This window comes from Calidris pugnax, unplaced genomic scaffold, assembly GCF_001431845.1.
Source record: "Calidris pugnax isolate Ruff unplaced genomic scaffold, ASM143184v1 scaffold31, whole genome shotgun sequence".
NCBI lineage: Eukaryota > Metazoa > Chordata > Aves > Charadriiformes > Scolopacidae > Calidris > Calidris pugnax.
This window is the reverse complement of record NW_015090786.1, coordinates 2,794,637-2,809,908: the sequence shown is the minus strand read 5'-3', so window position 1 is coordinate 2,809,908 and position 15,272 is coordinate 2,794,637. Positions and strand designations below refer to the sequence as shown.

The 15,272-nt window shown below is 38.5% G+C and overlaps 1 protein-coding gene across 1 annotated transcript in view; it reads right to left on the bottom strand.

Moving 5' to 3' along the window:
• The window catches only part of RNF217 (ring finger protein 217), a gene marked incomplete at its 5' end in the record, with an annotated part of 66,582 nt that overhangs the window by 14,560 nt on the left and 36,750 nt on the right, over positions 1-15,272 (bottom strand). The window contains 2 exons of the mRNA XM_014966319.1: positions 2,460-2,661; positions 10,401-10,565. Coding sequence (XP_014821805.1) covers positions 2,460-2,661; positions 10,401-10,565 — 367 coding nt within the window. The remainder of the gene's footprint in view (positions 1-2,459; positions 2,662-10,400; positions 10,566-15,272) is intronic.

Genomic DNA, 15,272 nt, shown 5'->3' with positions numbered 1-15,272 from the left:
TAGAGAGGGGAGTGAAATGTCCAATTCAGAGACCACTTCTACCCCCAATGTATTTTTCCCTGCGGTTTCTATTACCTTTACAAAACCATTGGCTTATGAAGAAATGTTTATTTGAATTTATGATGCCATAAATGCTCTTACATTATTTTTCTTACAGAACAGTTTGTGATTGTAGGCACAAACGTTTGCTTCTCAACAGAACCCATGACAGCATGCCAGCCTGCCATGAAGTGTTCTTTCCTTTCTACACACTCCACCCACCCAGATTTGGCAGAAACAAGCCAAATAACCTTCACTACAAAATAACCACATTCGGTTAAATAATTCTTTCCTCTCCATAGCAAGAGAATAAAATAAGAAGTCACAGAAGAAAATGTATCTAGCAACACCTCACCCTTCTCTCACTGACAGCCAAGATAATGTCCTCTTAATTTCCACTTCTTAGCTAAGTAGCAGAGGCATTTTTCTACAGGAAATCCAACCTTTATTTCTTGCTATATGTTACTTTAAATTTAGAGACCACGCTTCTAATGACCTATCTCTCTGCTACCATCTCCTCTTTCCAACACCTTCTGCTGACCCTCAGAATATACAGTGACACCTCCTGATGATAGCACCCCACTCTTGCCTGGTAAAGCCTTAATGTATCTACATTTACAGTTCTGGCTACCAGGACATCTCTGAGCATTGCTATGATTCCTAACTGGAGTTAATAATTTCTTGATTTTCAACTTGCTCTTAAATGATTATGCCTAAGAAGCTTCAGTTCAAAACAAAGTAACAAAAAAATAATCAAAGATCATGACAAAGAAGAATCTAATGGAGGCTCTATAAAAGAAAAATACGTGCGGGTAAGCAAGCTATTATCATTTACTCATTTTTATGACAAAAAAGTGAACAAGAAAATTATCAGCAATCTATTAAAAAAGCAAATCACACAAGCACACAACAGAAGGATGAAAATATTTTCTCTATATAACATAGTGAAATCTACATAGTTAAATCCTTTGGCTTCTGTCAAAGATAACATGGAAGGCAAACCTATAAATAATTTAAGAACTATATTAGTTGGTACAGGATATGTTTATTGATAGTTATTAAACAAAGGTTCATTTACAAACATTAACTAAGGAAGCGTCTAAATCCATGGTTACTGGAAATACACAGTGAGTGAGATCTTATTTCTAATTGTGCACTGTTGTGAACAAAATCAGACCTTTCCCCTTGGCAATCAGTTTTTTTCTTGTTTTTGTTTTGTTTGGTTTTTTTGGTGTTCCCTTCATAATTTTACAGGTGTTCAATTTCCTTCAATTCTGTTCAAGTTTTACAACGACAGCAGATCTTGTCAAATTTCCACTATTTAAGGTGATGGAATCCACAGCATTCCAGGCTTGTGAGTCTCCCACCACTTTGCAGATCAGCAAGACTGGCATTCCTATTACCAGGCCTATGAGCCTGTGTTACTCTAAAATGGAAATTACCTAGTTTATTTACTGGAACATGTTTGACTCAGGAGTACTGCTTTCACCACAAGTCTGCTGACTGCTATTTCCACACACTCAGTCTCTTACCTTTACCTCTGCATTCAACATTACCAATTGATAAGCTCATAGCATTTCTTCATCCTAGATGAATTCTAAGTCATCTCCTATTTTGAAGCTTAAATTCAAAGTACCAAAGGTCCTACTTTCCTTAACAGGTCCCCGTTTTTTGACACTTAATACAATCATTTCCTATCATGTTATAGATATATCATGCTGTAAACTCACTACAATGACTTAAATTAATGCATATGCAAGGTATGACATAAGGTAATAATCTACTTTGTTATCTATTTTTCTTGTGCTTCTATAGGGTGAGACGGTTATATACCCAATTCAAAAGCAACTTAGGAGTGCCTTTTAAAAAAAAAAAAAAAAAATCAAGCTTTTGGCATTATATTACTGTAAGATAAATTAATGTATATCATCGTATTTTGTTTTAAGTTGGATTTTATCTGAAGCAAAGCTAAGAGAAAACTGTCCTCCTATTTAAATGGGCTAACCTAAGTAGTTTGCTTTTTCAGAATCAGGTCAGGTTCAAATCCAATGCTTTATTCAAACAAATCCTTGACAGAGGTTCATTTGAAAAGGGTTCCTGCTCTTATCCATTTCTCCTATATGCTTTCAGAATAAAGATCACAGCCAGCATTATGCAGATGGACAGTATTTTTCCAGTTTGCTTAGATATTATTTAAAAGGGCTAGGAATCAGAAGCTATCAGAAGACGACACAATACTTATTCATTCACAGTCCAGGTAGTGCAAATGCTATATACTTAAATATATTTAATAAACTACCTTCCATATAATTAAACAACAGGCTGCCCATCTCATAGACTAAACCAATAATTTTTAACTATTATTGCCCCCCCCATCACCTCTCTGTGCAGCTCTCCAGAAGGAACATTAATCCACTCACCACAGACAGAGCCTCGCACTAATCTCCTTAAATGTGGTCTCTCGGGGAGGTAGCGGTATTTGCATCCAAAGATACTGAGGTTTGAGGTGTGATCTCCGAAGAACCGGAGCTGGCGGTATCTCTCCCCACAACGGTAACAGAAATTAGTGTTACACTGTGAACAGGTCATGTGGTCACACCCTTCTGTTCTCTGGATGTGGATCTGTATGAGCAGAAGAAAAAAAGAAAAGTGTTTTTTTTCTCTCCCCTTCCCTCCCCTCCAAGCCAAGCACAGGGAAGCGGGCACTCCCCCATGCAGCCCACGCATCAGAGGAGAAGACACCACAAGCAACCCCTTGCTTAAGTCTACATTTGAATTAATTAATACTGCAGTTGTCCTAAGACAATAATGGTTTTCTAAGGCATGTTTCAGAACATCAAATATGAGTTATAGTTATTTCCAGATCTCCATACACAGTTTTCTATACAATCCTCCTCCTTTGTTTAAACACTGTATCAGATGAGAATCTGAGTGATCCTTGCCCTTAATGAAAATTTGCTTTTATTACTGGAAGTAGACACATTAGCACCAAACTTATTTTTAAAAATAAAAGTAGCAGAGTAAATATAGTAATGAACTCTGTTTGACCCCTCCACAGATGGGTTTCCTTCTTATGCCACCTGCGGCCCCACTCCCTTTCCCATTACCATTGCTAATTGATTTGGCATTTTGTAATAAACACCAGAAAGACTCTGCTGTTAGAGTGAATGATTTGAAAAGTATGGTTGTTTTTTTTTTGTAAAAAAAGAGAAATATTCCATAAACCGTATAAAAGAATCACCCCAGGCTTTCATAATGCCCACAGGACAGCATGAAGCTGGGCTGCCCAGGTTCTGCCTAGGCATCTTTCTGCTGATTGCCTGCATAAATATCTCCACTCCTGTATTTCCATGGACTCTTCTGCAAAACTGGTACATTTACCTACTTCGCACAGATTTGATAATGCTTCAGTTTTACTTAATAGTTCTGAGTCTTAGGAGAGCAGGTAGTCCTTGAACTATTTCACTAAACCACCACCAATCACCCAGCTATTTCTAAATCTTGCCAACTAAAAATACAGCTAATGGGGTGGTTAACAGGCACTTTTCCTAGCTCACAAAAATTGCTAAAGATCCCCTGTCCTGAGATCATACTCCACAGTAGAATGGCAGATAAAATTACCTAGTAGTTGAGGTTGGAAGTGACCCTCGGAGGTCATCTATTTTAACCCCTAACTCCAAGCTGGGCTAACTTCTAAATCAGATCAGATTACCCCAGGCCTCATCCCACTAGATTTTAAAAGTTTCCAAGTTTGAGTGTGTCACAGTCTCTTTGACCAACCTGTCCCATGCTTCACCATCCTCCCTGGGAATACTTTTCCCCCTTACATCCAATTGGAATTTTATTTGTTGCAACTTGCAATGTATGAACAAATGCCTTCTGAAATTCTTATCCACATCTACATGTATTTATTTTGCAAGGAGGTACAGGTAAAGACAAGACATTAGCACTCAGTGGCCCTGCAAGCACCAGAGATGCCAAAAGCTCAGGCACAACTAAAGAGCTTTTCACCTCAACAGAGGTTTGTGACTCCTGGAGTATCTCATGTTCTTGAGATGGTCAAGGGCGTTTGTTCTCTGGTGCTGAGTTCATCTAGGACCTGAGAAATCTCGCTCACCCAAACAGCTACTGAAACTGGCATTTTTCACATGTAACAAAGTGATGTTTTCCACCAGCAATACTTCTGGTGAAAGATTCCAGGGCAGATGTAGTTAATAGTAGTTCCAGGTACACCTACCAGCATCCTTGTGCCAACAGTAGTGAGCTCAGAATTCATATTTCTACACTTTCAAATGCTTCTTTTACACAGACATTGACAAAAGAGAGGATTGGGCTATAAAACATTACTTTCTAGTGGGCAAGTATTCTACTGCACTTGCAGTCATCCCACAGAAGGGATGCAAACAGACTGATCAAGTAATTATCCCCCTCTACCCTAAAGAAGCCCACTATATCACAAGTGCCCTGTTTTCCAGAATCACCTGAAAAAAAACCCATTGCTGATGAGTTTCACATTTAAGCATTGACTGCAAGCTAACTGGAATGAAAAGTCTACCCAATATTGTACCAATTTAAGCATAACTTCTGAAGTTATACACTATTATCTTCTAAAAGGGACATTGTCAATTTGGCTTTTGCTTTTACTTTTCAAGTTTTATATGAAAAATGTTGACCCTACTCATGGAGTCAGTTTATTTAATTCCTAAGAGATTAACTTGTACTGAAATTAAGGAATTTTAGTAGTGACTTAATATATTTTAACAAATTACCTTTAAAATTTAATTCCAATTAGTTTTTCAGGGGACTGAAATTCAGACAGCAACTATGCAGCATTTTGCAATTTTAGAGGTGCCTTTCCTTATCTGCCGATTCAGTGACATATCTCCATCTTAAAAATGTAAATGAGGGAATTAGACCTTATGATACTAATGAGAATTAACTGGTTGTTTTCTTTTCTTTTTGAATAAAGACTGTTGGATTTTTCTTTCTCTTCTCCAACTTACCAACCCAATCTAGTTGGTAAGTTGCCATCCATCCCAACTGAAAATCTGTAGAAGCCTAGAACCTATAAAAGCCCAAGATGCAAACCAGAACTACTTCAACTTTTCAAAAATAAATTAATTTTCTTTGGTTCTTGAAGTTCTTAACTTCAAGGAGCCGCTGGCAATAGCTTTACACTTTCTACCAACCATACCTTTCAGAAATACCCACCTCTTGAACACCGCCTGCCATCCTTCTACCCACACTTTCCTAGAAACACCCCAGCTCCAGTTATCCTGGTACGACTTCTGAATCACTTCAGAACCCACTTGTTTCTGTTCTAAAACCTCCAGACATACTATCCTCTTAAAACATGAAGTTCACACAGGATTTCTTTTCTTATGGACACATATTGCAATTACATGCAATTTATGTTGGCTTCTTCAAAAAGCAAAGTATTAAAAAGTTTTCGGTGATTACTTATCTGCACATATATAACTGTCTTCAAAAGCTGCAAATTTGGAACAACTTTTTGTGCTTGCCTGCATTTTTGTTGTAAAAAAACTTTTCCATTTTTAGTGAGGAAAAGCTTCATTTAAAAACAAATTAAAAAGCCCTCCAACCTTAGATGTAGGGCTTGGACTCCCTATCACGTGCACGCAGACTGACAGTGCCAGATGAAGGTTGTATGATTCAGTGGGGCTGCTCTCAAGCCTGAGACATGACATCTCACCAGATCAGCTTCAGCTCTGGTTCACATGGACGCGCCTCCCTCCCCTCAGGATAATCCACTGACAGAGATGGGTTATGAATCTATAGTTGGGAAAGCGATCACCGATGGGTCAGATATCACCACAAGTGTTCCTGTTCTGTCGGTGACACCCCGGCATGCAGCAGGCATCCAGGGGAACATGGGTCACTATAGTTAGCTGTGGTCATGTGGAGTTTGGTGCCTTGGGCCTGTGGAGTTTAGTGCCTTGGGCCTGTGGAGTTTGGTGCCTTGGGCCTTTGGGAGAGTTTGGTCCCTTGGGCCTTTGGAGTTTGGTCCCTTGGGCCTTTGGAGTTTGGTCCCTTGGGCCTTTGGAGTTTGGTCCCTTGGGCCTTTGGAGTTTGGTCCCTTGGGCCTTTGGAGTTTGGTCCCTTGGGCCTTTGGGTCCTGCAGGGTCCCCCAGCAGCACGGTGGGGATGGAGAAGGCAAGGTGAGAGCAATGACAACTGCAAGCCCAGTTTCTGTCTACAAGCATTCAGTCATTCTTACTGACTTCATCCTGCACCCAGAGCCTGCCCCCAGACCCAAAGACGTATCCCTCACCTTATGGGGAAAGGTTTCCTCGTTCAGAAACCCAAGAACAGCTCCCAGAACAAGAGGGGTAAAAATGACACACCAGCAGCAAAGCACACAGAGCTCAGAATCTTAAGGAAACAACTGAAATAGCACAGTGGCTATTTCACACCCTCACTTTACTCCCTCTGTATGTTACTCTCACAGAAATCTTCCAAGGGAAATTCTTCCTCAGATCTCTTGGAATCAGAGTGGCCATTTCTCCTCCACTATCTGAAGAAAACCTAGTGCATAGCTTTATCCCTTCATATAGAAGCAAGGACCCTCCTCCCTCCAGAGGTCAGGAAATAATTCTCAGATCACCTTCAAAAACTATGCCCCAAGTTATTTGATAACGCTCATATTAATCAGAACAGTGAATCCACAGATAAGATGTATATACTCCCTGATTTACAGTAACATCCTTGTTTACTTAAATTTCTGCTGTTGTTCAAAGCTGTCTAAGCCAGAGCCACTGTTTGGTGTTTCCTCAGACAGTGTTGTTTTTGAAATCTGTGGTAAGATAACACCAACACGAAGTACTTCCTTGGTTTGCTGAACTGTAAAAACACTTGTGGAAAAAATGCGTTTTGCTACAAACACATTTTTACAAGAAACTGTAAAAACCCCCAAACGCTGGAAGAGTAGCAGGAAAGACAAATTGCTACAAACACATTTTTACAAGAAACTGTAAAAACCCCCAAACGCTAGAAGAGTAGCAGGAAAGGTTATAGGTTTTATGAAAAGGCATCTCATAAAATGTAGCAAATTTTCCCTCATTAGCCAGCTTTCTCTAGAAGATGATCAGCACTTTTTCGACAACTCTTGTTAAGAAAAATGGTCTATGCTGAGTTTCTCAAAATAGCAATTTAATAAATTCGGAAAAGGCTCTATTAAAAAAGAAGTCAAAATTAATTTAAGATATAGTTTAAAAAAGTAGCATTTTGTGGTATTTCCATACTGATATATAATTACAAACTAAATCTACAATTACATATTTTGATATTGTGTAACATTTTTATTTGCTTATGTGAGCATATCTTTGAAAGACTAGGTAAATATAAGTTATTTCTATTAGGTACGCTAAAGCTGTGTACAACTACAGGGAAAAGGAATCCTAGTTTAAGCTTATTTAACAGTGCCCGCTAGTATTCACTTACAAAGGATTATGTTCTTTCAAAGCACTTACCAAAAACACTGAAAAAAAACCAACTTGTGAATACTTGCCTAAGGATCTGCCTCATACACACACACCCCCCCAAAGGAGCACTCTTGTTTTCTCACCTGCATGCCCAGACAAGATAATAAGTGTGCATTCTGCTTCTGTGGTACAGCTACTTAAAGAGTCTCTGTGTACATATGGGTGTCTGTGTGTATATATAATAATATATATATAAAATATATATAAAATACATGTAATGATATCTAATGTATATATAGTATCTGTAAAGTATGGCCACAGTTTACATTGTAATGAGTGTGACACTTTGGAAGGTACCAGTAATTTCACAATTTCTCTCACAAAGAATTTCTACCTCTACTGAAGCTTCTACCTTCAATTTCTGCTAGCTTCAGTTTTAGCATAAAGATTAAATATTAATATCTTGACACATAATTTATTATTGACTTTTCTCAATCTGTCAATTTTGATTGCTGCAAGTTTTTAAACCAAAACATGAAAGAGGTTCTTTAAATAAAATATATGCACATATCAAAATAAAATATGTTGTCACCTGAAACACTGCCTATGTGGATCTAGGAGAAGGATGAATCAAATAGTATATTACCAACTCTGTTTTCTCTGTCACTCTTTTCTCTATTTTATTTAGAAATATGACAGTCACCTGATTTTTTGTCATTTTATATGGAGGGGGTGGCTAGAGAGAGAGGCAGAGAAAATATTGGCTCCAATCCCCAACCCCAAATTAACTGTTGGTACGTTTATCTCCACATGCCCAGACATCTATTAATGCTGTGATGAAGATAATGAATGCTGCACAAGATGTGTTTTCTATAACTACTCAATAACAGATCAAGGGAAAAAAAAAAAAAAAAAGAAAAAGAAGAGTACCAGTAACCGCTGGCTAAGCGGTTCTTTTGATTACTTGCTGGTTATAGATTTGATTTAAAAACAATGTGTTGATATAAACATTTTGGAGACTGTAGGCAGGAAGAACATTTTTCACCTCTGCAGAAAAAATGGTGGAGGCAGTAAAACATTTTGGAGACTGTAGGCAGGAAGAACTTTTTTCACCTCTGCAGAAAATATCAGGAATGTGGGTAGTGATATGGTTTATGAAAAGGTTGAACTCCCTCATTGATATTCACTTAGAGTACCACATCACCTGAAAAGACTTGTTAACACAGGTTCTTTTCCTGTGCTAATTTCATAACTTTTTATAATCAAAAGAAAATAAAAAAAATGGTGGGAGGCAGTGTGGAAAGAAACCTAAAGTCTTTTTGGAATTAATTATCAAACTCATGCAACTTCAGGTTTCAAAATTAGTGACTTAACCTGCGTAAGTTTCAAGCATCCAGCCTGCATCAAGCCCCATTGAAGATGGGGAAAACAGTTGCACATCTTAACCTGCGTAAGTTTCAAGCATCCAGCCTTTTACATTGAAGATGGGGAAAACAGTTGCACATTTGATATTTTAAAATTTAAAACTTATTAAAAACAGCACAGAGTTAGCAGTTCTAATTACTTTCTCTTTCCAGTTAACAGCCCTCTTTCCCTTGGTTTTCCACAGTCATACTTTTTCACTTGGTACATTTTTTTCAACTTATTTCAATAGCTACATCATTCGCATTGTCAGAAAATCTTAATCTGGACACAAATTAAAGGATTAAGAGCAAAACAGATACTTCTTCCCACTTCAAAAGGAACAAAGTTTCTAAAAGCGTATTGGTGTAAGACTTCGCAGAAAATGAACATTTTTAGAACTGGCTCAAACCTCTCAACTCTTACCAAAAGGCAAGCTGTTAAAACTCTGTTCAAGTGTCACATGTGCATGGAAGGAAGGGTAAACAACCAACTGCTGATTTCAGAGCTTTCTGAATTTTGCTTAGTATTTTGAAATCTTTCAATTTCAAACTATGACATGACAGGCATTTCTTCCTCAAGACCAAAATAAGATACTTAGATACTTAGTAAACTGCCAAACATTGTCCTATTTGTAGAAGGTAAGGGTCATATTGTGAAAAAGTATACTGTGGAATTTAGTTCCTAGCAAGTGTTCCTATTTCTTTAATTTGTCCTCTCTGTGAAGTAGATGTAGAGCAATAGATAAGTTCAGGTTTAAGTACTCCCTTTCAGAAAGAGAAAAAAAAAAAAGAGACTCCCACCACCATGATGCTCTCAATGTTTTGACTTAGTACTCCATCAGTAGCTGGAGATAAGTGCTTTGAAAAATAGCAAAGAAATGTAACGGCCACCTTCGTTAAGGGCAGCCAGGGCAAAGGTGTGTGGGCCTATAGCATCTCATCTGAGCAGTAGGAATTATTTCCTACCCTGGAAGAGATTAATAATGTTTTTAGGGCATAGGACTGCACTTCAGTTTGTTGAAAATGAAACTGATTTATGAGAAAGGCTTGTGAAGAACTGACATTTAATTCTAAAAAACCTCTGTTTTGCCAAATCTTAAAGTCTGCCTTAGTTAACTCATTGACAGAGTACTTTCTGCCTTACTCTGAAACAATTCACCCAAGCCCTGGAAAACTTGTCAAAGGACACCGTATTTGTCTTATAACTTCACATTTATTTAAAGCTATACTTTAGGAAAAATTTGTACCATAACACACATTCATTACAAGCACACATTAAAACCTCCTCTTAGGATTTCTCTAATGTTTCTTTTATGTGCACAGATTCTGCAGAACCAGTGCAGGAACCAGCAAGTACAACACCTGATCAGTTTTCCTCAGTCAGTCATCAACAAGAACCTGCACAGCAAGTGAGAATTCTATTTCCAGCGCTGAGCAGAAGCTTCAAATACTTACTTTAAATACATATTTAAATGGTTTGAAGCCACTACCTGCAAGTCAAGGGAGAGCAGCTCACCTTGCATTTTGGACACTTCTGGGCATTCCTCTGCCCGTGTTCGATTTCGTTGGCCCAGTGACGCAACAGCTTGTCTCCCTTCTTGTATTCTTTGCAGTTAATGCCTTCATGCCAGGGAGAGTGGCACTTGAAACACCAGACAAATTGGCAAGATGGACACTGGATCTGTATAAATGAGAAAACACCACACGTTTGCAAGGTGGGCGCTAACCCAACTGGAAAGCCCATTTTAAAACCACCACAACTGCCACCTGGAAGTCGGGCACCTCCTTTTGCTCTTGATTGTGTAAGGGTGAGCTGAGGTTGTGCCAAACAGCCCGCCTGGTACAGACCACACCTAATGGTAAAACCACAAGCCAAGCTCCTTGAATTGAGAATGGATCTATTCTTCCCACTCCTTGGGTTTTAAATCATTGCGTCAAACAGGTACCATTGTCATTATGTCTTCCTTCAGAGCCTGGCTATTTTTTTTGAAAAAAGCTATGGCAGCTGCTGTGTTTGTAGAAGGAATAAATACAGGCACATTGCAGGTGTTTATCCAATGAAAGCCAGGCCTCTTACCTGGATTGTGACTAAGGAAAACAAGAATTAGAAGCAACATTATACACAGGCACATCTAGGCACCTGCAACACCTTCACTTCTGCTGTGTTTGGCAGAAAAATGAAAGTCAGGAAGGCACCCCTCTCAAGTGACTGCCAAGCCCAGTCCATCAGCTCCAGTTGCAGCCCATACCTGGCACTGCCTTGGCTTTGTACCAGCTGGTGGATGTGACTGAGGAATTCAACCAGCCAAAAAGCCACCTTTTTGGTTGTATCTGTGTCCAGGCCTGGTTTACCACCAAACCATGGACGTGTCTGTGTTGGCTGTGTGTGGTGTGGGGGTACTGTTCGGGAAACTACATCCTAGGCTGTAGTCACATGTGAAGTCCCCAGAATGAATTTCCAAAGTCCTCACTCCCACCGGTTGCCATGCCTTCTGCTCAGACACGTCAACTGGTGGTGTGCTGCCTCAGCTCCAGTGAGACTCCAACGTAGGCACTCTGATCTCCCTTAAGCATTTTGCTGGGGGATGGCCAAAATTATTATTTATACGTGCAATTCCTACTTCCGTCACGACCAGCAAGCTAATACAAAGCTGATCTGATCTCTGATGCATGACTGAGAAATGAAGCCGTCTGCTACCCTTAATGCTATTCCCCAAGTTCCATACACAGAGACAGCATCTAGTATTTTGCCTTTAATGTTTCACATTAAAAACCTAATAGACACAATGGCTCAAACTGAGCATTTTTATGACCCTACCTGACCCCTTTGTCAGTGGTTGTTTTGGTTTTTCTTTTTTGTTTGTTTTTAAACACTGCAGCAGTGTGTAACAGCCATAGCTTCATTTGTACAAAGTGATGTACATCTGTCTGTGCATCGCTGTTTTTAACCAAGTATTTTACTTTTAATGGTGGACTCAAAGATGTCGTGATCAACGCTTACCTCTTTATGCCAATCCATATCTACAGATCAGCAAATGCGACAGTGGGAGTTAAAGGTCAAGAGAATTACTAATTTTCTCAGTACCCATAAAACAGCATGTCCCCCACCAGGATCCCTTGCCTGGCCATAAGGCCAAGTGCAAAGAAGGGAAGCAGCATCAAGAAGTTGACAAATTTGCTTCTTATTACAACACAGTAACATTTTAGTCAGTTACCATCTACTAGTCATTACCCTTGGGAAAAAAAAAAAAAAAAAATCACAAGAGAACTTAAGTATTAGAATACATACATTTCCTTTAAATCAAGCAGAGTCAGAGTGTAATATTGTAACAGATAAAATTCTGATATCCTGTACCTGGTGCAAACATGACTTACTGCTTTCTATAGCCACAGAGTGACATTTTTGCTAAGACACACCTCACACAGAAGAAAACTACACTTAGCACATGCTTCCTGTCAATGAAATAAGTTACTGAAGACGCTGGTAGGCAGCACAAAACCAGGAAAGAACAACAAATGAAGCTTGTTTGTGAAACAACACATTAAATATATTATTTGTAATCCACACACTGTGTGGGTTACAAGTAATATTAGTTTTTGCATGGAAACACAGTAATGTCTAAGGCCAAGATAAATTATAAAACAAAAGCAATAGAAAAATATAACCAGTGCCCTGTCTCTGATTTCTTGGTATACTGGCCAGATGCTAAACCAAAAGAAATACACTACCCTGCATCTCTACTTCCCAGATGAATTCTCCTAATAAAAACAGTTTACTAGGAAAGGAAAATTTCCACTCTGAAGTACCTAAAGAATAGCATATTTATTGCTATTAACCAAACTAACATAGAGTTACGTTTCCTAAAACCTTTAGAAATCAATATGAACAAAATAGATTAGATAACTAGCATGTACTCTGCCCAGTATCTCCAGATCCTTATCAATATGAACAAAATAGATTAGATAACTAGCATCTACTCTGCCCAGTATCTCCAGATATTTATTTTTTTTTTTCCTTCCCCCTCTTCTTCCCTCCTGAGGCTTTGAATTTACTTTTTTCACTAATGGATGTCACAGTGACCTACTGCTGGGAAGACAGATTATTGCAGGCATCGCATTGTACTACTCAGTATTTCTTACGCCTTGGCCAAAGATGAAGCTTGTAGCCACAATTAAGTGTTCTGCAGTCATAAAGCTTTTATCAGTTGTAGTATTCAGACATTTGAGATAGAACATGAATGCTAAAACCTAAAAACCACACATCAACAGGTCTAAGAAGCTGCAAGTTAAAACTTAAACAAAATCATAATATGCCATCAAAATGCCATCATAATTTAAAACATAGGTTTTGCGGGCTTGGTTTTGTTGTTTGGTAAAAATCTGACAAATTCATTGCAGGCTCTATCTTTCTATTATAGCATGTATATAATTTCAAGAAATACAGCAGCCACCAGGATTCATATTTACTCTTCTACATGCACACTGACATCAGATGTTTCCAAATAAATAACTTAGAAAGTACTGAAATACCCGATGAGGCTATAACCACATGAACTCAGAATAACATTTGTTACCATGAATGGCCCTAGCTGAAGTAAACAAGTGGGAACTGTCTACTTCATTACCAGGTTTGGAGATCCTCATTTCCTCTTCCACCTGCTGCCCCTGACACCACCTTCCACAAAACTGAACTGGTAAATAGTTTTTACATTTTGAATGGACCACTTGACTTCTCTGATGTTCAATACTGTCTGAACATACATTAAGCAGGCAAAGAAAATGTGAACCTTATTTTTCTTGGAACTAGTGGCCACAAAACAAAACCCTAAACCTATGCAAACTTGGATGCAGTGTGACAACAGCGTGCTTAAGAAACACAACAGGGCAATTGCAATTACAGCAGTCTTTCAAATTCTTATTCCATTCTTTTTCTGCTTTTCTGAAAGAAAAAAGTCAAGTACAATTTGCTTTATGCTTCTGTTTTAGTGCGTGAAATCATCACAATGAACACACAGAAATGCTATTTACGTATAATTTAAAGCAGTAAAATATATTATAGTCCAGCAAAGACGACAAACTATAATCTGAAAAAAAACCCAAAAAACCCAAAACATTAATCTAGTCTTTTTTCAAATGTTTTTCCTCACACAAACATTTTTCCATTTGTTTTACGACCTCCATTTCAGTCAATCAGAATTGAGAGGACGAATACATACACGAACTTCTATGCCATCTGGAGGTCAGTCTCCCTTGAAATAGAAAAGATTACACAACCTCTCTTACTAACCCTTTTGGTTCTCAGCTTTCTAAAACACTGACCTTTGAGGCTAACATTTTCCATTTTCTTAGCTACTCTCTTTACTGCAAACTATTTTAACTGTCATTTTCCTCACCTCCCAGGAAAAAACCTTTCAAATTGGTAGGTAAGAGAGATGACGATAGCAAAATTGACTGCACATTAAAAATATTCTGAGAGCCTGAAGCTGCAAAAAGCTTAGTGGGATTTTCTGCTGTTTAGTGGAATCCTATATAACAGGATGGGGAAATTAATTGTGCAACTAACTGATTACATGAATTATAATCTCTAGCTACAGCTACCCAGTCACTTTATTCCAAAATAAATATGGGCTCCTGCCAAAACAGCTGCCACCTCCTCATCACCAACCCATCCATTCTGTTGCACCAGCTGAAAATATGCAACAACAAAACAAACAAGTCTTGTATTCCATTGGAGCTGATCTTTGATCCAGCTCCCAGTGTGACACCAAAATATCAACAAGAGCAAAAGCAAGCTGGCAGGAATGAACAGCAAAGAGGGAGAGCACGGCAAAATCACCGTGTCCGGAACAGTTCAGGCTCAAAGCAGACCAAAGTGATGCGTAGCCATGAAGAGATCTGCTACTCAAGGATAAAATCTGATCCAAAAAGGAGGGGAAGAGACTGATATGAACTACACAGATCCACTTTATCACAGCATCTTTGCAGGTAGAGATCCCTACTGGTTCTAGTACAAAATGTTTCAGAAACTCTTGAGTAGTTCAAACAAAAGATAGCTTATATAACAACTGCATTGAAAAAACATTTACGTTTCCAAAGCCAAGCACTCAAGCCCTTCTTTTACGTGATGTGTATCTCTTGACAGAAGTGAACAGGAAAACTTCATTATGAACTTCACAGGTTGATAAGGCAGAAAGAGTCCAAGAATCAAAAACTGCTTCTTCGTGGCAGTTCAAAGAACTAACATTAAAACAACAAGTGGAATCCAGATTTTAGGGGGAAAAAATGTCCACACTCCCCATAAAAAAAACTCAACAAACTCCAATCAAAAACTGCTTCTTCGTGGCAGTTCAAAGAACTAACATTAAAACAACAAGTGGAATCCAGATTT